The sequence below is a fragment of the Lipotes vexillifer genome, unplaced genomic scaffold (assembly GCF_000442215.2).
Source record: "Lipotes vexillifer unplaced genomic scaffold, Lipotes_vexillifer_v1.1 scaffold1002, whole genome shotgun sequence".
Lineage (NCBI taxonomy): Eukaryota > Metazoa > Chordata > Mammalia > Artiodactyla > Lipotidae > Lipotes > Lipotes vexillifer.
In genome coordinates, this window is record NW_006796766.1 from 654,397 (window position 1) to 680,197 (window position 25,801).

The following is a 25,801-nucleotide window of genomic DNA, read 5'->3' on the forward strand; positions in this document are numbered from 1 at the left end:
ATGGAGGCCAACAGCAGCAGGGAGCTTGAAGCCAGGAATTATTTGGAAAAACATCGGATTATGGAGTTGCTGACCTATCTCGCCAGCGCCCTCCTCTTTTTCCGGCCGGGTAAGTGTCTTGCCTACCACTCGGCTTTCTGTCCCACACCGAGCGGTCCCCAGAAATTCCCGGTGTAGCCATCCCTCCCCGCCCGCGTCCCGGGGGTCCAGCTTCCTTCCCGGCTACCACTCCCAGCCCCTCCACATACACTCTCCTGCCTCTCGGCTGCTCGAGCCCTTCTGCTGCTAGTTAACGCTGTGGCCTTCAAATTAAGCAAGACTTATTGAACGGCCTCTTTGTGCCTGCCACTAGCGGAGTGTGGCGGGACTCTCGCCGGTGGAGGGCACTCGCCAGTGGGAGAGAGGCTCCGGGGTCCGGCAGCCTGGCTCCTGGCTCCACTCCTTACTACTTTGTGATAGTGGGCAAGAGCCTGAACTTCGGTCTCCTCTTCTGGAAAATGGGGATTATAATAATACCGATCTCATGGCAACGTGGGGAAGATTAAATAAATAATGTATAAATCATCCTTATGCCTGGTAAGCAACAGATGTTTCTAGTGTTATCCCTGCCCTCAAAGAGTTTGTAAGCTGGTAAAAACAACTGATAGGGTAAAAGGAAGGATATTCTTGAGGAGATAGATTTTCCTGACATGTTTTCTATGTCTGATTCCCTTACAAAGTTTGGATCATTTCATAATTTTTGTGTGGTCTGTAAATGTAAAAGTTATGTTAAGGTGAAAGTGACTCGATGTGCTTCTCCCCAGGGTGCAGAATTGTAATTTACTAGTCTCATATGGAGTGTCCAAAATGCCCAAATTGTCCATTTGCCTCTGGGTAAGGAAATATAAAAACCAAATATTCCAATTTTGCCAAAAGCCACCCAACTAATATGATCCTGTATAAGGCGATCAGGTTCTCTTTAGTTGTTTTAAAATGATAAACCAGCAAAAACTCTGCAACAATTAAAAATAAATAGAAAATCAAAAAAACAAAGTACAAAGGAATGCACTTTTTTAATGCACTGGGAAAAAGTTGCTATCAAACTAATTTTTAAAAACCTACTTTTTGAAAAAGTGACTAATTACCATCTCTTGCTGGTCTCTGGTACTGTGGTGGTGAAAATAGTCTTTTGCTGTTAGATGCAGACATATATGTATATGTGTGTGTGACAAAGATGCAGACATATATGTATATGTGTGTGTGTCAAAACTTCAGAAATAGCAGAAGTAAAGCCAATGAATCACCAAAGTAGTAATCAGTAAAGTTTATTTTGCACACACCAAAAAGATAGTTTGAAAACCAGAGCACTCAAACCAAAACAAGGAATGAGGCTCAGGGGTGAATTGTTAAAAAGCAGCTTATATGGTGAGAAGATAGTGACTGTTTATTCTTCACAGTAATTGGTTATAATATTATCATCATCTTAAATGATAGGGAATTGGTTACTTCATATCAACCTTGGGAAACAGTTTAAATTTTGCTTATTTACAGAGGCAGAAGCAAGAAATGACCCAGGTCAAGTTAGTCTTGCAAAATAAGCTAAATTAAGCTTTGCTTGTGTAACTTAACTGGTTTTGTCTGCCCAGGGAATTTTTCAAGGCTGGTTTCCATTTGGTCTTGATTTTAACAATCCCCCCCTGCCCCCTCCTGCTTTTGGTCATTCTCTCCGTGCGCGGAGAGTATGAGCAACCAGTATAGCATTATTCCTGGTTACCACTGTTGATGTAATCAGGCTGAAGAATTGCATATACACTGTTTGCATTAGTTGAGTCCTTAGGCAGGAGAGCCGTGTAGTCACTGTCTTAATTCTTTATATGGTTATTGTTGATTTTGTCCAGTTGTGTGATCCTGATGGATGCCATTTGGCACGCGAGTGGCTGGAGACAGGCATTTAAAACCCTGGAGAGTGTACAACACACTGGAAAGGTTAATATGATAACTATAAGGAAAATAATAACCAAGGATTGAAAAATGGTCCAGAGCAGAGATTCTCAGGACCCAAGATTTAACCAGTTAAATAACTCAAATGGGTTATAACCAGCAGTTTTTAAGTTTTACCTTTCTAAGTGAACCGACAATTTCTTTTGATTAATGTGCCATTAGGTTTCAGTTGTTTTTTTTTTCGGTGCGCGGGCCTCTCACTGTTGTGGCCTCCCCCGTTGCGGAGCACAGGCTCCGGACGCACAGGCTCAGCGGCCATGGCTCACGGGCCCAGCGGCTCCACGGCATGTGGGATCTTCCCAGACCGGGGCACGAACCCGTGTCCCCTGCATTGTCAGGCGGACTCTCAACCTCTGCGCCACCAGGGAAGCCCTAGGTTTCAGTTTTTAAAGGTTATTTACATAGGCACAACCTGGTGTGTTAGCAATCACATATCCTCATGATTCCTCAAGACAGAATGAAGGGAGGATGTTGTATTTTAGGAGACCGCGCTGCAGGTGAGCTTCCACCTAAATGAGGTGTCTGTGTGCTGTGAGCAATCAGGTAATTTAACAAGAGGCATTTCTAGGGAAACAAAAGAAAAACAAAGGCTAATAGTTTGAGCAAATTATAAATTCAGTTTCTGAGTTTGGAGAGCAGCCATTTGAGAAAATTTGTAGATTTGAGTTTGAAACATCTCCAGGTGGTGGAATGAGGATGGCAGTGACAGTCTAATGGATTTTCCTGGCTTGCAGTTTGAATGTGTCTGGCGAGCTTCTGAGTGGCCATGTAAAAACAAGCATGCAGATTGCCCACTCCTGAGCTGTTGTGATTTCTCTGAGGTTTACGTCAAGTTGTCCAGCTTTAACTTGTATGGCTTTGGGAAAAGGGCAGTTGAGTTTCATAGTGATTTGGAGTCAGAAGAGTGGGAGAAAATTGGAAATATTAGTTTGGAGAGTTCTAGTCAAATACTGGAAGAAACTAGAAGAATTCAGGATCCAGTCCAGTTTACAGGTAGAAAACAAAACCTCAAAGAGGGTTAACAGTACTAAAATCTGATATCTACAAACCTGTATTACTAAAACATAATTTTTCTTTCTATAATCATCCCGACTGTTATAAAGGATAACCAGTAAGAGAAATTTGTTTGCAAATTAAGTCTAGTTTCAATAAACTTGATCTGATTATTTGCGTAAGTGCATTAAGAACAGTGATTGTATCGACTGCTTTTTTTTTTCTATTTCAAATGCTTGAACCACACATTTTTATTTCAGATTGAACCAGGAAATACATGAGTTTAGTTTTATTTTTCGAATTTTATATCTTTATACAGCACGTTCTTATTAGTCATCAATTTTATACACATCAGTGTATACATGTCAATCCCAATCGCCCAATTCATCACACCACCACCACCACCACCCTGCCGCTTTCCCCCCTTGGTGTCCATACGTTTGTTCTCTACCTCTGTGTCTCAATTTCTGCCCTGCAAACTGGTTCATCTGTACCATTTTTCTAGGTTCCACATATATGCGTTAATATACGATATTTGTTTTTCTCTTTCTAACTTACTTCACTCTGTATGACAGACTCGAGATCCATCCCCGTCTCAACAAATGACCCAATTTTGTTCCTTTTTATGGCTGAGTAATATTCCATTGTATATATGTACCACATCTTCTTTATCCATTCATCCTTCGATGGGCATTTAGGTTGCTACCATAACCTGGTTATTGTAAATAGTGCTGCAATGGACACTGGGGTGCATGTGTCTTTCTGAATTATGGTTTTCTCTGGGTATATGCCCAGTAGTGGGATTGCTGGATCATATGGTAATTCTTTTTTTTTTTTTTTAAGGAACCTCCATACTGTTCTCCATAGTGGCTGTATCAATTTACATTCCCACCAACAGTGCAAGAGGGTTCCCTTTTCTCCACACTCTCTCCAGCACTTGTTGTTTGTAGATTTTCTGATGATGCCCATTTTAATTGGTGTGAGGTGATAACTCCTTGTACTTTTGATTTACATTTCTCTAATAATTAGTGATGTTGAGCAGCTTTTCATGTGCTTCTTGGCCATTTGTATGTCTTCTTTGGAGAAATGTCTATTTAGGTCTTCTGCCCATTTTTGAAATTGGGTTGTTTATTTTTTAAATATTGAGCTGCATGAGCTGTTTATATATTTTGGAGATTAATACTTTGTCCATTGATTCGTTTGCAAATATTTTCTCCCATTCTGAGGGTTGTCTTTTCGTCTTGTTTATAGTTTCCTTTGCTGTGCAAAAGCTTTTAAGTTTTATTAGGTCCCATTTGTTTATTTTTGTCTTAATTTCCATTACACTAGGAGGTGGATCATGCAGGCTTCCCTGGTGGCACAGTGGTTGGGAGTCTGCCTGCCGATGCAGGGGACACGGATTCGTGCCCCGGTCTGGGAAGATCCCACATGCCGCGGAGCGGCTGGGCCCGTGAGCCATGGCTGCTGAGCCTGCGCGTCCGGAGCCTGTGCTCCACAACGGGAGAGGCCACAACAGTTAGAGGCCCACATACCACCAAAAAATAAAAAAAATTTAAAAAAGATTTTGCTGTGATTTATGTCAAAGGGTGTTCTTCCTGTGTTTTCCTCTAAGAGTTTTATAGTGTCCGGTCTTACATTTAGGTCTTTAATCCATTTTGAGTTTATTTTTGTGTATGGTGTTAGGGAGTGTTCTAATTTCATTCTTTTACATGTAGCTGTCCAGTTTTCCCAGCACCACTTATTGAAGAGACTGTCGTTTCTCCATTGTATATCCTTGCCTCCTTTGTCATAGGTTAGTTGACCACAGGTGCATGGGTTTATCTCTGGGCTTTCTATCTTGTTCCATTGATCGGTGTTTCTGTTTTTGTGCCAGTACCATATTGTCTTGATTACTGTAGCTTTGTAGTATAGTCTGAAGTCAGGGAGTCTGATTCCTGCAGCTCCATTGTTTTCCCTCAAGACTGCTTTGGCTATTCGGGGTCTTTTGTGTCTCCATACAATTTTAAAGATTTTTTCCTCTAGTTCCGTAAAAAAATGCCATTGGTAACTTGATAGGGATTGCATTGAATCTGTAGATTGCTTTGGTAGTAGTCATTTTCACAATATTGATTCTTCCAATCCAAGAAGATGGTATATCTCTCCATCTGTTGGTATGATCTTTAATTTCTTTCATCAGTGTCTTATAGTTTTCTGCATACAGGTCTTTTGTCTCCTTAGGTAGGTTTATTCCTAGGTATTTTATTCTTTTTGTTGCAGTGGTAAATGGGAGTGTTTCCTTAATTTTCCTTTCAGATTTTTCATCATTAGTGTATAGGAATGCAAGAGAATTCTGTGCATTAATTTTGTATCCTGCAACTTTACCAAATTCATTGATTAGCTCTAGTTTCCTGGTGGCATCTTTAGGATTCCCTATGTATCATCTGCAAACAGTGACAGTTTTACTTCTTCTTTTCCAATTTGTATTCCTTTTACTTCTTTTTCTTCTCTTATTGCCGTGGCTAGGACTTCCAAAACTATGTTGAATAATAGTGGTGAGAGTGGACATTCTTGTCTTTTTCCTGATCTTGGAGGAAATGCTTTCAGGTTTTCACCATTGAGAATGATGTTTGCTGTGGGTTTGTCATATATGGCCTTTATTATGTTGAGGTAGATTCCCTCTATGCCCACTTTCTGGAGAGTTTTTATCATAAATGGGTGTTGAATTTTGTCAAAAGCTTTTTCTGCATCTATTGAGATGATCATATGGTTTTTATTCTTCAGTTTGTTAATATGGTGTATCACATTGATTGATTTGCGTATACTGAAGAATCCTTGCATCCCTGGGATAAATTCCACTTGACCATGGTGTGTGATCTTTTTAATGTGTTGTTGGATTCTGTTTGCTAGTATTTTGTTGAGGATTTTTGCATCTATATTCATCAGTGATATTGGTCTGTAATTTTCTTTTTTTGTAGTACCTTTGTCTGGTTTTGGTATCAGGGTGATGGTGGCCTCATAGAATGAGTTTGGGAGTGTTGCCTCCTCCGCAATTTTTTGGAAGAGTTTGAGAAGGATGGGTGTTAGCTCTTCTCTAAATGTTTTATAGAATTCACCTGTGAAGCCATCTGTCCTGGACTTTTGTTTGTTGGAAGATTTTTAATCACAGTTTCAATTTCATTACTTGTGATTGGTCTGTTCATATTTTCTATTTCTTCCTGGTTCAGTCTTGGAAGGTTATACCTTTCTAAGAATTTGTCCATTTCTTCCAGGTTGTCCATTTTATTGGCATAGAGTTGCTTGTAGTAGTCTCTTAGGATGCTTTGTATCTCTGCGGTGTCTGTTGTAACTTCTCCTTTTTCATTTCTAATTTTATTGATTTGAGTCCTCTCCCTGTTTTTCTTGATGAGTCTGGCTAACGGTTTATAAATTTTGTTTATCTTCTCAAAGAACCAGCTTTTAGTTTTATTGATCTTTGCTATTGTTTTCTTTGTTTCCATTTCATTTATTTCTGCTCTGATCTTTATGATTTCTTTCCTTCTGCTAACTTTGGGTTTTGTTTGTTCTTCTTTTTCTAGTTCCTTTAGCTGTAAGGTTAGATTGTTTATTTGTTTCTTCAGGTAGGCTTGTATAGCTATAAACTTCCCTCTTAGAACTGCTTTTGTTGCATCCCATACGTTTTGGATCGTCGTGTTTTCATTGTCATTTGTCTTAGGTATTTTTTGATTTCCTCTTTGATTTCTTCAGTGGTCTCTTGGTTATTTAGTAACGTATTGTTTAGCCTCCATGTGTTTGTGTTTTTTACGTTTTTTTCCCTGTAATTCATTTCTAATCTCATAGCGTTGTGGTCAGAAGAGATGCTTGACATGATTTCAGTTTTCTTAAATTTACTGAGGCTTGCTTTGTGACCCATGATGTGATCTGTCCTGGAGAACGTTCCATGCGCACTTGAGAAGAAAGTGTAGTCTGCTGTTTTCAGATGGAATGTCCTATAAATATCAATTAAATTTATCTGGTCTACTGTGTCATTTAAAGCTTCTGTTTCCTTATTTATTTTCATTTTGGATGATCTGTCCATTGGTGTGACTGAGGTGTTAAAGTCCCCCACTATTACTGTGTTACTGTCGATTTCCTCTTTTATAGCTGTTAGCAGTTGCCTTATGTATTGAGGTGCTCCTATGTTGGGTGCATATATATTTATAATTGTTATCTCTTCTTCTTGGACTGATCCCTTGACCATTATGTAGTGTCTTTCCTTGTCTCTTGTAACATTCTTTATTTTAAAGTCTATTTAATCTGATATGAGTATTGCTACTCCAGCTTTCTTTTAATTTCCATTTGCATGGAGTATCATTTTCCATCCCCTCACTTTCAGTCTGTATGTGTCCCTAGGTCTGAAGTGGGTCTCTTGCAGACAGCATATAGATGGGTCTTGTTTTTGTATCCATTCAGCGAGCCTGTGTCTCTTGGTTGGAGCATTTAATCCATTCACGTTTAAGGTAATTATCAATATGTATGTTGCTATGGCCATTTTCTTAATTGTTTTGGGTTTGTTTTTGTAGGTTCTTTTCTTCTCTTGTGTTTCCCACTTAGAGAAATTCCTTTAGCATCTGTTGTAGAGCTGGTTTGGTGGTGGTGAATTCTTTTAGCTTTTGCTTGTCTGTAAAGCTTTTGACTTCTCCATGGAATCTGAATTAGATCCTTGCCGGGTAGAGTAATCTTGGTTGTACGTTCTTCCGTTTCATCACTGTAAGTATATCATGCCACTCCCTTATGGCTTGTAGAGTTTCTGCTGAGAAATCAGCCGTTAACCTTATGGGAGTTCCCTTGTATGTTATTTGTCGCTTTTCCCTTGCTGCTTTCAGTAATTTTTCTTTGTCTTTAATTTTTGCCAGTTTGATTACTTTGTGTCTCGGTGTGCTTCTGCTTGAGTTTGTCCTGTATGCAACTCTCTGTGCTTCCTGGAGTTGGGTGGCTATTTCCTTTCCCATGTTATATTGTTTATTTGAGATTTTTCTTGTTTCTTGAGGTAGGCTTGTATAGCTATAAACTTCCCTCTTAGAACTGCTTTTGCTGCATCCCATATATTTTGGATCGTCGTGTTTTCATTGTCATTTGTCTTAGCTATTTTTTGATTTCCTCAAAAAATACCTTCCCATGTTAGGGAAGTTTTTGACTCTAATCTCTTCAAGTATTTTCTCAGGTCCTTTCTCTCTCTCTTCTCCTTCTGGGACCCGTAATAATGCGAATGTTGTTGTGTGTAATATTGTCCCAGAGGTCTCTTAGGCTGTCTTCATTTCTTTTCATTCTTTTTTCTTTATTCTGTTCTGCAGCAGTGAATTCCACCATTCTGTCTTCCAGGTCACTTATCCGTTCTTCTGCCTCAGTTATTCTGCTGTTGATTCCTTGTAGTGTAGTTTTCATTTCAGTTATTGTATTGTTCATCTCTGTTTGTTTGTTCTTTAATTCTTCTAGGTCTTTGTTAAACATTTCTTGCATCTTCTCAATCTTTGCCTCCATTCTTTTTCCAAGGTCCTGGATCATCTTCACTATCATTAATCTGAATTCTTTTCCTGGAAAGTTGCCTATCTCCACTTCATTTAGTTGTTTTTCTGGGGTTTAATCTTGTTCCTTCATCTGGTACATAGCCTTCTGCCTTTTCATCTTGTCTGTCTTTCTGTGAATGTGGTTTTTGTTTCACAGGCTGCAGGATTGTCGTTCTTCTTACTTCTGCTGTCTGCCCTCTGGTCGATGAGGTTATCTAAGAGGCTTGTATGGACTCTTTTAAATCTGCTTTGCTGGCACTTTTCATAAGGAATCTCAGATTAGACTTTTAAAGTCTCTTTAGGCTAAGAAGCCAAGCCAAGAACTTGTCCATTGTTTCCATTGTGCAAATATATATATTGTCATGAAAAATAAGAATATTTAGTAAGAGTTTCAAAATTTTGGAGGAATTAGGTAGGGAGAAAAAGATAAATGTTTCAACCTTTGCTGCAAATATATTCTTCACCAAATTGCAATAAGTTATAGATAGCTTAAAAGAGAGGAGAAAAGAGGCCTCTTTAAATCTGGAAAACAAAACATTAAAGAACCAGCAATGTTTTAAATTAAATCATAAAAATTAAAATCATCATCAGTTCATTCAGTCTTACATAATTAATTCTTATTTTGCTTGATCTTAGTAGGCAGCTGTTTTTTTTTTTTTGCGGTACACGGGCCTCTCACCGCTGTGGCCTCTCCCATTGCGGAGCAGGCATAGCCGTGCCGTGGCACGTGGGATCCTCCCAGACCAGGGCACGAACCCGTGTCCACAGCATCGGCAGGTGGACTCTCAACCACTGCGCCACCAGGGAAGCCCAGTAGGCAGCTTTATGAATCAGTTTTCCACTAGCGTTCTAGAAATTCTTACCCAGTTCAATAATATGATTTTATAATTATCAGAAACCTTTACTTTTCAGAGTCTTTTCCATGACTCTTCTCGAAGATGAAGTACTTTTTAGGAACATTTTTGCAAAAGTATAACAGTAAAACAATAACTGTCTGTGAGTGGCAAAAGACCTAAAAATAGTCATGGTTAAAGATCTGGTAAGGGCTTCCCTTGTGGCACAGTGGTTGAGAGTCCACCTGCTGATGCACGGGAAACGGGTTCGTGCCCCAGTCTGGGAAGATCCCACATTCCGCGGAGCGACTGGGCCCGCGAGCCATGGCCGCTGAGCCTGCGCGTCCAGAGCCTGTGCTCTGCAACGAGAGTGGCCACAACAGTGAGAGGCCCGCGTACTGCAAAAAAAAAAAAAAAAGATCTGGTAAGTGTTCACATACACACACCAAAAATGATGCAATTGACAAGGAAATTTGGTTACTTTTATGATATATAATGTTTTAAGATAATAGCTGGAATTATGACTGATAACATTATGCCAGGATATAGATTTTTAAGAATTTCATATAATTTCTGAATTACTTATTTTAATAATATATATCCCTTATAAATATGACCTAGGTAGGTTAAATATTGCTTTTTATTTGACGATGTTTCCCATGCAATCTAATATATCAAATAACCCTAAGTAAATTAACATTTCTCTTTTAGCTTCATTCAGAATTTGATTTGGGAAGTCTGTTTAAAATGTCAAAACACTGAAAATATGTGATCAAATAGAATCACAGGTCACTGTGAAACAATACTCAGTTATCCATTCAACCAAAGTGACAAAAGATTTCAAAGGCAAATACAGAAGGTTATATAGTTGTAAAAAACCAAACAAACAAAAATTAGCTCTTTTAATTTGATGAGTCAGGGTTTTTTTCCTACATAGTCAAAGACCTGATAATGACAACATGAAGCACAGTAAATTATTTTCATAAGACGTACATCTTTTTTAAATTTTTGACTGCATTGCGTCTTCATTGCTGCTTACAGCTTTCTCTAGTTGCAGTGAGCGGGGGCTGCTCTTCATTGTGGTGCATGGGCTTCTCATTGCAGTGGCTTCTCTTGTTGCAGAGCACAGGCTCTAGGCCTGCGGGCTTCAGTAGTTGTGGCACACGGGCTCAGTAGTTGTGGCTCGCGGGCTCTAGAGCACAGGCTCAGTAGTTGTGGTGCACGGGCTTAGTTGCTCCGCCGCACATGGTATCTTCCAAGACCAGGGCTCAAACCCATGTCCCCTGCATTGGCAGGTGGATTCTTAACAACTGCACCACCAGGAAACCCCAGGACATACATTTTTGTTTCCTAGGCAGATTACATTAAAGGTAAAGAAAAACTTTTGTTCACCATTCCTTTTTTTTAAAGATTTTATTTATTATTTATTTATTTAGTTTTGTCTGTGACGGGTCTTAGTTGTGGCACGCAGGATCTTCATTGTGGCACGTGGGCTTCTCTCTAGTTGTGGCATGTGGGTTTTTTCTCTCTAGTTGTGGCACGCAGGCTCCAGAGCCTATGAAATTGTGAAGAAGGAAAAGAAATTCATTTGAGTTTTGCTGATGTGGTTCAGACTGCAAAGGTTACAGCCACAGTGCATAAGTGCTTAGTTAAGATGGAAAAGGCATTAAATTTGTACAGTAAGGTATTTTGAGACCACATTCATATAACTTTTATTATGGTAAATCATTATAATTGATTTTATTGTTAGTTGTTAATTTCTTACCATGCCTAATTTATAAATTAAACTTTATCATGTGGTTTCAGGCATTACAGAGGGTATTGGAATGTATTCTCCATGGATAAGGGGGAGCTACTGTATATCCATTTCTTTTTTTTTTAAGTAGCTTTTCTTTTATTTATTTACTTATTTTTTAAAAGGTTTTTTTGTTTGTTTTTGTTTGGCTGTGTTGGGTCTTTGTTGCAGCACACTGGCTTTCTCTAGTTGCGGTGAGCAGGGGCTACTGTTGGCTGCGGTGCATGGGCTTCTCATTGCGGTGGCTTCTCTTGTTGCGGAGCACAGGCTCTAGGCATGCGGGCTTCAGTAGCTGTGGCATGCGGGCTCAGTAGTTGTGGCTCATGGGCTCTAGAGCACAGGCTCAGTAGCTGTGGCTTACGGGCTGGGATCTTCCTGGACCAGGGCTTGAACCCATGTCCCCTACATTGGCAGGAGGATTCTTAACCACTGCACCACCGGGGAAGTCCCTGTATGTCCATTTCTAATATGTTCCATATTACTCACTATTGTATGATTGATGCTCAGAAAGAAACACTATCTTTATCTTGGGTCTTTGCAAAGCCCCTGGCATTATGATATGTATCTGTTTGAAAACCTTGGAATTGTAAGGGAGTTATGGAAAAGAAGACTACACAGCGTGGTTGGGCTATTACTGTTGTGAGAACACGTCCACAATCCCACGTCCTTGATCCCTAAATTCTAGAAGCTCTGAAACCCAACAGATTTTCATAACTCATTTAACAGCCAAATTTGACATAATCTGAAGTCATTTGGTAGGAAAATCTGGCCTTTTCTAGTATATTGGGAAATATAGCCCCTGACTGGGCAGCCCTTCCCAGTGGCAATTCTATGCTGTGGAAGGAGGGAGTATTTATTTTTAGGGGATGACTTTAAAGAAATTGGAAGTTTTTTTAAGGAGGCAGTTGTAGTCACCCAGGTGAGAACTACTGCTGTGGCAGTGGTGGGGATCAGATGACTTTGAGAGCTACTGAGTAGAAAGACTCCGGAGAGATTGTCATGACTGACTAGGTTTGGGTGTCGCAGGTGCTTCCCATGTTTGAGTTAGTTGAGTGTGGTAGAATCTCGGAGCTGTGGAAGCACACTGACTGGGTTCACACTGGCTGTGTGGCCTTGAGCAAGTGACTGTTGTGAGGAGAAAATCAAGTAAGCCAAAGAAAATGTTTATCATAGTACCAGGTACATAATAAGGGCTCAATAAATACTAGCTATTAGTATTACCACTTTGAAATTGAAGTTTGTCTGCCTTGAAGAACTGATGGTCATTATCAGCTGACATTTATGTAAGTGGTTAGTGCCATTTGGCTCTTCGCTTCATGTTTTAAAAAATTTATATCTTTATTTTATATACTTACGTTGTAAGCATTTTCAAAACATTTTTAGAAGCAGGTGGAGTATAAATTATAGGTTCCAAATATAGACATTATAGCACCTCATGTAGTCTGAAGGATATACAGCAACAAATCTTCATCAAAGTAACATACCAAGTTCATTAGCATTATTTACGTATTCTAGCCTTAAAAAGAAATGTAGTGAGTTGAAATCAAACTTGGACATTTTTCTCCTTCTAATTTTGTTATACAGTTCAGAAAGAAATGACAGAAGACTACATACATGATGTGATTGCCTTAGTAACCTATTTGCTGCTATAATGTATTAAAAGTTGCACAAAAAGGCACTATATTAGATTAAAAGTCTGCCTACTTCTAGTTTCAACACATAAATTCCAAGGAGTGAAATACACGGAGGAGAAACCTATATGATTAAGAGAGACTTAAAAACATAACCTATCACAATGTGTGGACTCTGTTTGATTACTGATTTTTAAAGAGTGTTTACAATTTATGACATTTGTGAGACAACTGGAAATTTGAATAATGCCTGGCTATTTGAGAATATTAAGAATTTTGTTAGATGTGTAAATTGTATCATGATAACAGTATTGTGGTAACATAAAAAAGAAAAAGGAGTCCCCTCTTCAACAAATGGTGTTGGGAAGACTGAATAACCATATGCAGAAAAAGAAAACTGGACGCGTCTAACACCATTCACAAAAATTAACTCGAAATGGATGAAAGACTTAAACATAAGACCTGATACTGTGAAATTCCTAGAAGAAAACACAGGGAAGAAGCTCCTTGACATTGGTCTTGTCGGTGATTTTTGGATATGACCCCAAAAGCACAAACAACAAAAGCAAATATCAACAAGTGAGACTAAATTAAACTTAAAAACTTCTGCACAGCAAAAGAAACAGTCAGCAAAATGAAAAGGCAGTCTATGGAATGGGAAAAAATATTTGCAAATCATATATATGATAAAGGGCTAATATCCAAAATAAATGAAGAACCCATATAACTCAATGACAAAAAACCAATTTGATTAAAAATGGGTAGAGGAACTAAATAGATATTTTTCCTAAGAAGACATCCAAATGGCAACACGTACATGAAAAGATGCTCTATATCACAAATCATCAGGGGAATGAAAATTAACACCACAATGAGATATCAAGTTCACCTGTTAGAACAGCTGTCATGGGTGGACCTTGAGGACATTGTGATAAGTGAAATAAGTCAAAGAGAGAAAGACAAATACTGTGTGATATCACTTACATGTGGAATCTAAAAAAGCCAAACTCCTAAAAACAGAGTAGAATGGTGGTTACCAGAGGCTGGGGGATGCGGGATAGGATGTTGTTTAAGGGTACAAACTTGCAACTAGTAGATAACTAAGTCCTGGAGATCTAATGCACAGTTATTCCCACTGCAAAATAGCCATGATCATTATGTGATGTGATGGAACTATTAGCTAGCACTGTAGTGGCAATCATACTGCAGTATAAAGGTACCAAACCAACATATTGCACACCTTAAACTTACAAAATTTTATGTCAGTTATAGCTCAACAAAAAAGAGAAAAGGGGGTCCTTATCTTTTAGAGATGCACACGGAAACATTCAGTAATGAAATGTGATTGCTGTGATTTACTTCAGAATAATACAGGAAGAGGGGACCTAGGTGGGATCATGGTGAAATAAGACCAGCCATAAAACTGAATAGTTGAAGTTGGTGATGAGTTCATTATACTTTTCTGTCTACTTTTATTATATGTATGAAATTCTCAGTGACAGAGTTTTTAAAAGACTTTTAAAATACACACACACACACACACACACACACACACACACACACACACAATCCTACTAAATCCTAGGGTTGATGTACAGTGATGGAGCACTGGAACATTCATCATCTAAGCCATAATACCATTTTTACTTCTTTTGGCTTCTTTTATTGTCATAACTAACCTGCATTATTTCTGAAAAGTGGATTGATCTTGATTTTTCATTTTTCACATTGTTTAGATGAAAGCCTGTTTATCCAAAATACTGCCCTTATGTTAGGAATGAGCATTTATGCTTCCTAATTGGAGGACTATATTAATCCAAGTGTTTGTTTTTTAAAATCTATTTTTTCCTTCTTTTAGCTGGCCTTTCTTCCTGCATCATGTTGTTCCATTTTGAGGGTTTTCAACTCCGTCTATAAATTAAGAGTCACCTGAGGAGCTCTTTTGGAAAATGCGTAGATCCAGTCTCTGGACATTTTTATTCAGTCATCCCGAGTAGAGCACTTTTGTATATATTTATTTAATTGTTTATTGTCTTTTGTTTCCTGTAAGCAAGGCCTATATTCCCAGTGCCTTGTACAGTACTTCAAATATAGGTATTTAATCATTGTTACATGACTATTTCCATTTGTGACATATTTTAATTTCATATCACAAAGAAGTGGAACTATTCTTTTACAGAAAAACCAAGAGAGTATTTAATATCTATATTGGAACGGCTGAGAATTGCCAAAGTATCAGGCGTGGCTTTCCCTTTCTTTATGGATAACTCTAACATTGCAGCCATGTTTCAGATGCTGGACTCCTCGAATAAAGGATCCATATCATTTATACAGTATAAAGAAGGTCAGTATCTTCTACAAATTGAGGTAATGATTTGTGGTCATTCCATAAATTTCCCTAGCTGAAACTAATTCTCACTTTGTAAATTTTCCTTTCTTCTTATTCTCATAGCCCTAAAAACCCTGGGTCTGTGTACTGCAGATGAAGTTTTAAAAGATGATGGACTTGGAATAACTTGTGAAAAATTCATGCGTGAAGTGTAAGTTTATTTTTAAGTGACTAATATTTAAATAACGTGGCATGATTTTGAAGTACAATTAATACATTTTAAAACAAAGGTTCCTACCTTCTGATAGAAACATTTCATTCCCCTGAAACTTTCAGCTGACTAGAAAGTGAGGACAGGCAGGGCTGACAGTACGCTCTAAGCCTGGGGGGAGGGGAGGGAGAGGATGCTGGGGTTAGGAGGATCCGGAGGCAGCTTCCTTCTTTTCTCAATGGGAAACCCCAGCAATTCTCAAAGAATGAGGTAGAGAAGCCCCGATCTGCTAGAAGAACTAACAGAAAAACTTTAAGCTCAATATACTAGTTGGAAAATCTCTGTATATAGAGTAATAAAATTTCTTGCAAAATACTTCCTAAAAATGATTTTGTAAACGTTTATCAATAGTACAGACTGCATGCCAGCCTGACAATTTCGGGTTTGAGGTATTACAGCATGAAAAGTACTAACTAAATGCTAAGTCAGAAAAAAAACCAAAACAACCGACGGAATAAAACTTGATAGTTCTGGAAGCCTCTAGCTAATCTAGCTCAGTTTGTTTAAAAGTTTTATTTAACATAATCCAAGACCAAGGAGAAGTTAGAAGAAAAAAGAAAGTTTAAGATTCTCATCTCATCATTAGTTACATAAATATTCAACAAAAAATGTTTAATTACATTACCTACCCCAGAGAATGACGGTAGCACAGTGCTGTAGCTGAAATGTTTCATCCACAAAGCAAAGGTTGCCCACTGTTACATGGAATGGAACTAGGAAGTATTCTGAATGGAAAGACATTTGTAGAAAATGAGAGCAATCCTATTTCAGTCACTATCTTATAATATGTTTTCTTACGGGAAATATAGTGAATTTCCAAACTAGATACAGAAACTTCAATTATAAACATTTTATTTTATTTTTTAACATCTTTACTGGAGTATAATTGGTTTACAATGGTGTGTTAGTTTCTGCTGTATAACAAAGTGAATCAGCTATACGTGTATATATATATATATATATATATCCCCCATCCCCTCCCTCTTGCGTCTCCCTCCCACCCTCCCTATCCCACCCCTCTAGGTGGTCACAAAGCACCAAGCTGATCTCGCTGTGCCATGCAGCTGCTTCCTAGTAGCTATTTTACATTTGGTCATGTATATATGTCCATGCCACTCTCTCACTTTGTCCCAGCTTACACTTCCCCCTCCCCATGTCCTCAAGTCCATTCTCTACGTCTGAGTCTTTATTTCTGTCCTGTCCCTAGGTTCTTCAGAACCTTTTTTTTAGATTTCATATATGTGTGTTAGCATACGGTATTTGTTTTTCTCTTTCTGACTTACTCCACTCTGTGTGACAGACGCTAGGTCCGTCCACCTGACTACAAATAACTCAAATTTCGTTTCTTTTTATGGCTGAGTAATATTCCATTGTATATATGTGCCACATCTTCTTTATCCATTCATGTATCGATGGCCACTTAGGTTGCTTCCGTGTCCTGGCTATTGTAAATAGAGCTGCAATGAACATTGTGGTACATGACTCTTTTTGAATTATGGTTTTCTCAGGGTATATGCCCAGTAGTGGGAATGCTGGGTCATATGGTAGTTCTATTTTTAGTTTTTTAAGGAACCTCCATACTGTTCTCCATAGTGGCTGTATCAATTTACATTCCCACCAACAGGGCAAGAGGGTTCTCTTTTCTCCACACCCTCTCCAGCATTTATTGTTTGTAGATTTTTTGATGATGGCCATTCTGACTGGTGTGAGGTGATACCTCGTTGTAGTTTTTTTTTTTTTTTTTAATTTTTTTTTTTGCGGTACCTGGGCCTCTCACTGTTGTGGGCTCTCCCGTTGCGGAGCACAGGCTCTGGACGCGCAGGCTCAGCGGCCATGGCTCACGGACCCAGTCACTCCGCGGCATGTGGGATCTTCCCGGACTGGGGCACAAACCTGTGTCCCCTGCATTGGCAGGTGGACTCTCAACCACTGCGCCACCAGGGAAGCCCCTCATTGTAGTTTTGATTTGCATTTCTCTAATGATTAGTGATGCTGAGCATCCTTTCATGTGTTTGTTGGCAATCTGTATATCTTCTTTGGAGAAATGTCTGTTTCGGTCTTCTGCCCATTTTTTGATTGGGTTGTTTGTTTCTTTGATATTGAGCTGCATGAGCTGCTTGTATATTCTGGAGATTAGTCCTTTGTCTGTTGCTTCATTTGCAAATATTTTCTCCCATTCTGAGGGTTGTCTTTTTGCCTTGTTTATGGTTTCCTTTGCTGTGTAAAAGCTTTTAAGTTTCATTAGGTCCCATTTGTTTATTTTTGTTTTTATTTCCCTTTCTCTAGGAGGTGGGTCAAAAAGGATCTTGCTGTGATTTATGTCATAGAGTTAAACATACATTTTAAAGTGATTTTTTAAAGTTTATTTGTTATGTTAGATTATCTCCAACAGTCTCCCTGAATTGGCAAAGAAAATTAAAAATTGATTATAATTTATTATCTCTGCTCTTGTATTTTATTCAACAGACATATTCATCATTTATATTTGTAAATGCAATTACTCTGAGTTTTCATGGCTTCTGAGCTTTTTGTTTTTGTTTTCTTAGGAACAAGAGGACTCAAGAAATATGGTCAGCATTTTAATAACACTGTAAGTCCGAGATAATAAATGATTCTACACAGTTTTCAGTTGTTCAGTTTCATTAATTCAGAACTTCATCATATAACTTGAAATCCAACTGGCTCTGGCTTTTTCTTTATTAAAAAAAAAAAACAAAAAACCCCAAAAGGAAAAAAGACACTTTATTTTCCAGTGTTAGGCCAGTTTGTCCTTAAATTAAGTAGAATCTCAACATCTTGTTGAGCCAGTTTATAAATTCCGACTTCATTTAATGCCGCTGTGGCAGGAGGTTGCCCTGAAGTTGACTGCAGGACATCTCTCAGAAGTAGGGCACAACCAGTGTTCAAATTCAAAACAATACAAGCTTCTTTTACACTGTTTAAAAAAAAAAAAAAAAAGCTGGAGGTAAATGAGATCTCCATTATCTATATCATCCCATATTACCCTGTAACAATTTCATTTTGAAAAACTATACAACTACCCTGCACTGCTAGATCATATCATTTATAGTTTATAAAAACTATTTATAGATTAGCTATTTGGCTCTTTTAATGTGTTTTGACAGAGTTTATATTTCATTAGATTACTATAAGGTAATAGGATCATTGTTTTCAGTACGTATCCATTATTTCCCAAAATGTGATACTTGATAGTAACAGTCTATTAAATGTAGCTAAGACTTTAGGTACATTAGGATACAGGAAGAGAGAAAATTAAGGGACAAAATAAAAGCAGAAAGGTAGAATACTAAAAAAAAAGCAGAAATAGATACCTTACTGAAATGAGCAAAAAAACTTTCATTTTATATGTTTAAAAGGAATACTTTATAATCTCAAAAACCTAAATAATTTAAATTTTACATCAACAATTTCTAAAAATACTTGTAAGAATTCTCTTACATCCATTGATAATTATACTTAGAACCAAAATTAATAACAAATGTTTAAGAAAACAAATTTTCTTCAGGCCTGGCCTGTTATTCAGTACTAAATATATTTCACATTTCTTCTATTTATTGAATATGGCAGAACTGCATTTGCTTTCATTTTCTATTTATTTCCCAGTAATAAGCACATAGGAGCATTACACCAAATATTAGAAAACAAAGCCCAACATACCATTTGTATCCAGTTCCGGTCAAGTTTTTGGGGTCATGGGTCACATCTTGTATTACTGGTACATAATGAATACTTTAAACTGTTAACTGATGCAATATATATTTAACATCACTAGAACCCTAAAGCTGTTAAAAAACGAATCAACTTCCGCTAACAATTTGATACATCGAAATTAATTGTTAAATATTGCACTTACTGTTTAAAATAATTTTCTGGCCTCTTGCAATAGTGGGAAAACAAAGGGAAAAGATTCCGAGTCATATCGAAGTGCAGCTGAGCTGCTCCTCCTTCATTGAAGTGATTGGCAAGAATTATCTGAAAAAAAGGACAATTCATATAGCAGTTGCCTCTTATCGTCACAGCCCAACATACAGCCTACCCTTACTCACTTCTTGGTAGATGTATATGTCCAGCTTCTCTACAAGCATTTGCCAGAAGATTTTAAATAAGGAGAAGCAGAGCTGCTGCTCCAATTGCAGTAAACGGTCTCGTAAAGTAAGCAGTAAGGGGCAAGCCGAACTGGACAGGGACATCACTGCCTGCTCTGACTGCGATGGCAAGGACAACCACCTGGAAAAAAACAGAAACAGCACTGCCTGAAGCACATTAATGTTTATTATGAAATTTTTCATCTCTCTGTATTTTTAAAGATTTAACAAATCATTTTAAATGTGGGAAGTGCACTGTCCTGGGGCATTTTGGATAAGAAAAAATGTACAGCCCAACATTAAAAGCTCTCTCAGAAAATAAGTGTACTTATGTTTGTTTGCTTATTTATTTAATTTTATTTTTTGGCCATGCCACACAGCTTGTGGGATCTTAGTTCCCTGACCAGGGACTGAACCCAGGCCCTGGCAGTGAAAGTGCTTAGTCCTAACCACTGGACCGTCAGGGAATTCCCTGTACCTATGTCTATATTTTAGTTCTCAGTAAAATACTCTTTACTTAATGAGGATGATAAATTTTTTAAATCCCCAATTTTAATATGACTTACTGATATGAGTTAAAATGTAAAATGCATTTACATTTAATACATCAGCTAATTTTACACTCTAATTTTCAGCAAAACACCAGGGACTTAACACTTCCAAACTGATAACAAGTCCTCTGTGTGACAGGACTGCTAGGACAGACACTGCCTGCGCTCAAGGAGCTCACCGTCTGGGAGGTAACAGATGTCACAGGAATCACGAGAGTGGACTAAACTATAGCACAGGCATGCACAGGTACTACAGCAGCACCTTGCTTTGTCAATGGGTGACAGGCTAGGCATTCAACCCCATGTCAGACACCAGCTCGCTGGAATTACAGACACATCTGAAGGTTAAGTTATGATCAGTTTATTCTGATTAAGAATGAATATATTTTAGAAACAGTTAAAAGTCTGGAGTGCAAAAGGCCAAGCTCTGTGCTATCTAGACACTTTGGAAATCTGACTGCATGTCACCTTTTAACTTCTATCAAACTGGAGTTGAGAGTTGACTTATAAGAAAGTACAGAGGACTTACCTTTCTTTTTTATACAATTTTGCAGCATCTTTAACTTCTCTAAAAACATGGTCTACTTGCCGGGTCAGCATGTCATGCTTTAAACGCTCTAACAGGTTAATCATGTCATCAAAGACAGAGCTCTCCATAGAGGCCAGTTGCCCCAGCTGCAATTTACTGAGAGTGTTATTCTCTGCAAAGACTTCCAATGCTGCCTGTTGAAGTTGTAGAAAGAACTGAAAGCAAAAATATGTTAACATGTTTAAGATACTTTTTTTTTTTTAACAGCTTGAGATGTAACTCATGTACCGTACAATTCACCCATTTAAAGTATACAGTTTGGGGACTTCCCTGGTGGAGCAGTGGATGAGAATCCACCTGCCAACGCAGGGGACACAGGTTCGAGCCCTGGTCCAGGAAGATCCCACATTACCACAGAGCAACTAAGCCCGTGCACCACAACTACTGAGCCTGAGCTCTAGAGCCCATGAGCCACAACTGCTGAGCCCACGTGCCACAACTACTGAAGCTGACGTGCCTAGAGCTCATGCTCTGCAACAACAGAAGCAACCGCAGTGGGAAGCCCCCATTCACCACAACTAGAGAGAGCCCGTGTACAGCAGTGAAGACCCAACACAGCCATAAATAAATAAATAAAATTTAAAAAATAAAGTATACAGTTCAGTGGCTTTTAGTACATTCAGAGTTGTGCATCTGTCACCACAATTTTGGAACGTTTTCATTACCCCACAAAGAAATCCCACACTCTCTGCCATCATCCCCCAACCCCCTCCTAGTGGTTCCCCACCCCACCCCCACCTTGTTCCTGGGCAACCACGAATCTCCTTTCTGTCTCTAGACATGCCTGTTCTGGACACTTCATATAAATGGATTCATACAACCTATGGTTCATTGTGACTAGCTTCTTTCACTTAGTATAATGTTTTCAAGGTTCAACGATGTTGTAATATATATCAGTATTTCATTTCTTTTTATTGCCAAATGATATTCCATTATATTTACCCATTCATTAGTTGACGGACATTTGGGTTGTTTACACTTTTATGAATAATACTGCTATGAACATTTGTGTACAGTTTCTGCACAAACATGTTTTCATTTCTCTTGGATATATACCTAGGAGTAGAATTGCAGGATCATATAGTAAATCTATGTTTAACCTTTTGAGGAACTGTCAGACTATTTCCACAGCAACTGTACCATTTTACATTCCCATCAGCGGTGAGTGAGGGTTCAGATTTCTCCACGTCATGCTAATAAATGTTACTGTGTCTTTTATTATAGCCATTCTAGTTTGTATGAAGTGGCATCCCATTGCGGTTTTGATTTGCATTCCCCTAATGGCTACCTTCTTTAAGTGCTCATGTTTTTCTAGACACAGATTGAGAGCTGTAGTAAACCTAGAAGATATATGAGTTAAGAGAATTAAAATGTCATTTTTTTACAGTATTATTTTAGGTAGAATTAGTATTATTCTTTCTGCCCTACAGGAAAACAGTGCTGTGGGTAATTAGCAAAACGTTAAAAACAACCACCTAAATGTCTATTAATAGGAGACTGGGCATGGCTACTAGGGATTGTTCAGGGATGACATGTGAGAGGCCATCTTGGCATTTCTGCTGAAGCTGGCAGGGAAGTGGCAGTGTCCTTTTGAGCCTGCTCATGGACCATGGAAGCCTGGAGCCACCCATGGTAATACTTACCAGAGCTGGCCTACGAGTGAAGCCAGGAATGAACAACTTTAGAGCAGCCATGCCTAATCCTTTCAGTTACACAAATTCCTCACCTCCTCACACCACCCCACTCCCCTACTTAGGCCAGTGTGAATCTGGGTTTCTGTCACCTATGACTGAAACATTCCTAATTCTGAATGGCTGGGTTATGTCAGGCTTAGCACAGTCTAGCAATGGACAGACATCTGTTAGTGGAGAATCTAAATGAATGGAAGGTAAACTCTACTTTTTTCTGTGTAATACAAGAGCTTGCATGATTTTTATTTAGAGTATTCACAGGCTGAAGGACTGTGAATGTGATTAAGTGATTTTTAAATTATTTTTGTCTGTGTTGGGTCTTCGTTGCTGTGTGCGGCCTTTCTCTAGTTGTGGTGAGCGGGGTCTACTCTTCATTGCGTGCGCGGGCTTCTCATAGTCGTGGCTTCTCTTGTTGTGGAGCATGGGCTCTAGGCGCACAGGCTTCAGTAGCTGTGGCACGTGGGATCAGTAGTTGTGGCTTGAGGGCTCTAGAGCTCAGTCTCAGTAGTTGTGGCGTACAGGCTTAGTTGCTCCGCGGCATGTGGGATCTTCCCAAACCAGGGATCGAACCCGTGTCCCCTGCATTGGCAGGCGGATTTTTAACCACTGTGCCACCAGGGAAGCCCTAAATGATTTTTGATGTTAAACAGAATTTGTACCATAGTAACATACCAAACACAAAATTCATTCATGACTTGAAGAGTCAACTCTAAATTGGTTATTTCTCTCTTGACAGAAGGACCCAGTTAATTCAGTATCAAGATTATAAATTTTCTAAGGCTAGGGATGATGGCCAATTCATCTTTGTTAACAGACTATGGCACTGAGTAAAGTAGTTAATGATGTTCCACAAATATTTCATTGAAGCTTAAAATGTGGCCCTGAATGAGTCTCTTATTAAAATCACTGGCATAAGAATCAAGAATGACAATTTGTTTCACGAGAAAGCTTAGCAGAAAATGGAGCGCTGTGGTGGGGTGAGTGAATAAAAGCACTTACTAAAATTAGGAACATGACACATAAAAGTACATAATGAATGAATGTATTCTGATTAGGTGACTTTATAAAGATAAATGCATTCATCATTACACTCCACTTATATTCATTTTATGAAATAATTATTTTCCTTGCTCAGCAGAATGATATGCACATGTATTTCAGTTAACATTTCTGTAGAAAAGGCTTTAAATAATTACAAAGTCCCAGCCAAAGAGTCCAGATTAGAATAAACTATGATTGTGTTTATTAGATATTTATCTTGTTTGTATCTGTTATTAGTATATTTATTTTTGTTTCCTATTTTTTTGGCTTATTACCCTGATAAAGACTTTTTCATTTTGCTTTTTCTTTCACAGTAAAGGAAAATATCTTCTATATAATGTGCTAGCAGTCTACAATTTTTTATCATAAATTCATAATTTAAAATATATTCTTGTCATGTTTTCTAGACTTTCTAACTCAGGCACTGAATATTTTAAGTGCCTGTGTGTGGCTATATTTCATTTCTGCTTTTTGTTTTGTTACATTAAGATTTGATAATGTATAGAAATTTTAATTTACCTTTGTTCATATTTGTGACTCAGCTGGACACACTCAAAAATTGTGTTTCCCTTAGTATACTGTGGACTTACCACCAATCTTCAGTTAATCAATCTTTCTAATTATTTAACTCTGTAATTATTCAGTTCCCACTTTATCACATTTTAAAAGGCATGTTTTTAAGTCTTTAGTTAAAATTATAGTTGTTTTATTTTCCTACTGTCATTTAATGACACAATTATACACATAATACTTATATTTATAATGTGTCTTCATATTCATTATCCTCAGTATAGTTTTTTCACCACTAACTGTATATTTTACTGTTTTATGGTCATCTTAATCCTGTGTTAATGCTTTCTGCCATGAAATGTACTTCATGGGCCTTGCTGGATTTTTGTATCCACACATATAATCTTAGAACAGTGATTCCTAACCTGAGGACACCGTGTCCAAGAAGGAGGTCTTGGGGCTTCCCTGGTGGCGCAGTGGTTGAGAGTCCGCCTGCCGATGCAGGGGACATGGGTTTGTGCCCCAGTCTGGGAAGATCCCACATGCCACAGAGCGGCTAGGCCCGTGAGCCATGGCCGCTGAGCCTGCGCGTCTGGAGCCTGTGCTCCGCAATGGGAGAGGCCACAACAGTGAGAGGCCTGCGTACCGCAAAAAAAAAAAAAAAAAAAAAAAAAAAAAAAAGGAGGTCTTGGAGGCCCTCTGCAATCATTTTAATATCTAAAACAGCTAAAGGAATTAATCTATTTATGTTAAGGCTATAAAGACTAATTACGTTTCTTCACTTTTAGTTGGAAGTACATATTAGAAAATCTGGTTACCAAAAGCCCTGATCACCAATATATTCCTTGGATTAATAAAAAGAGTAAAACTAAAGTACTAGTTAATAATTATATTTAGGCAGATCAAATCTGCCAACACATGGACTCTGCATGGAGAAAGGAAGGATAAGTAAAATCCTTGGAGGTAAAAGCCCTTTCACAGTACTTGTTACTAAATCCAGGGTTTTGATTTTTAGATTTATTTAAAATATACCTTCCAGGGTAAGAAATTAGTTAATTTTTTTGGATGTGATAACTGTATTTTTTTTCCTTATTTATTTATTTATTTATTTAGTCTACATCAGGTCTTAGTTGTGGCATGCGGGATCTTTCATTGCAGCACACGGGCTCCTCTCTAGTTGTGGCGTGCGGGTTTTCTCTCTCTAGTTGTGGTGTGCGGGCTCCAGGGCATGTGGGCTCTGTAGTTGCGGCATGCGGCCTCTCTCATTGAGGCACGCGAGCTCAACAGTTGTGGCACGCGGGCTTAGTTGCCCCGCGGCACGCGGGATCTTAGTTCCCTGACCAAGGATTGAACCCGCATCCCCTGCACTGGAAGGCGGATTCTTTACCACTGGACAACCAGGTAAGTCCCCTGGTGTTGTGTTTTTAAAAAAGGTGTTCTTGTCTTTTAGAGATACATATGAAAATATTTACCATGAAATGTATCTGAGATCTACTTCAAAATAATCACACATGGGGGTAGAGCAAAGGTTTAAATGAAACGCAATTGGTATAAGAAGCTGGGTGAGGACTTCCCTGGTAGTCCAGTGGTTAAGACTCCACACTTCCAATACAGGGTGGGTGCGGGTTCAATCTCTGGTTGGGGAACTAAGATCCCATATGCCATGTGGCACAGCCAAATTAAAAAAAAAAAAAAAAAAAAAAAAGCTGGGTGATAGGCACATGGGAGTTCATTTTACCATTCTATTCACTCTTGAATATGTTTGAAAGTAAACAAAATATTAAATAATTTTTTAATGTATGAAATACTTAGGTTAAAAAATGTTTCTAGGGCTTCCCTGGTGGCGCAGTGGTTGAGAGTCCGCCTGCCGATGCAGGGGATGCCGGTTCGTGCCCCGGTCCGGGAGGATCCCACATGCCGCGGAGCGGCTGGGGCCCGGGGGCACGGCCGCTGCGGCCG

The 25,801-nt window shown here is 38.6% G+C and overlaps 2 protein-coding genes across 2 annotated transcripts in view; one reads left to right on the plus strand and one right to left on the minus strand.

Moving 5' to 3' along the window:
• On the plus strand, window positions 1-17,937 carry EFCAB10 (EF-hand calcium binding domain 10). The gene is made up of 4 exons (XM_007468981.1): window positions 1-109; window positions 14,934-15,098; window positions 15,207-15,294; window positions 17,901-17,937. Exons 1-4 carry the CDS (start codon window positions 1-3, stop codon window positions 17,935-17,937), a joined length of 399 nt encoding a protein of 132 aa, XP_007469043.1.
• RINT1 (RAD50 interactor 1) overlaps window positions 17,921-25,801 on the minus strand; it is a 29,034-nt gene continuing 21,153 nt past the window's right edge. The window contains exons 12-15 of the mRNA XM_007468980.1: window positions 20,541-20,755; window positions 19,422-19,602; window positions 19,229-19,347; window positions 17,921-18,289 (exon numbers count right to left, since the gene is read on the minus strand). Coding sequence (XP_007469042.1) covers window positions 18,097-18,289; window positions 19,229-19,347; window positions 19,422-19,602; window positions 20,541-20,755 — 708 coding nt within the window. The 3' untranslated portion in view covers window positions 17,921-18,096. The remainder of the gene's footprint in view (window positions 18,290-19,228; window positions 19,348-19,421; window positions 19,603-20,540; window positions 20,756-25,801) is intronic.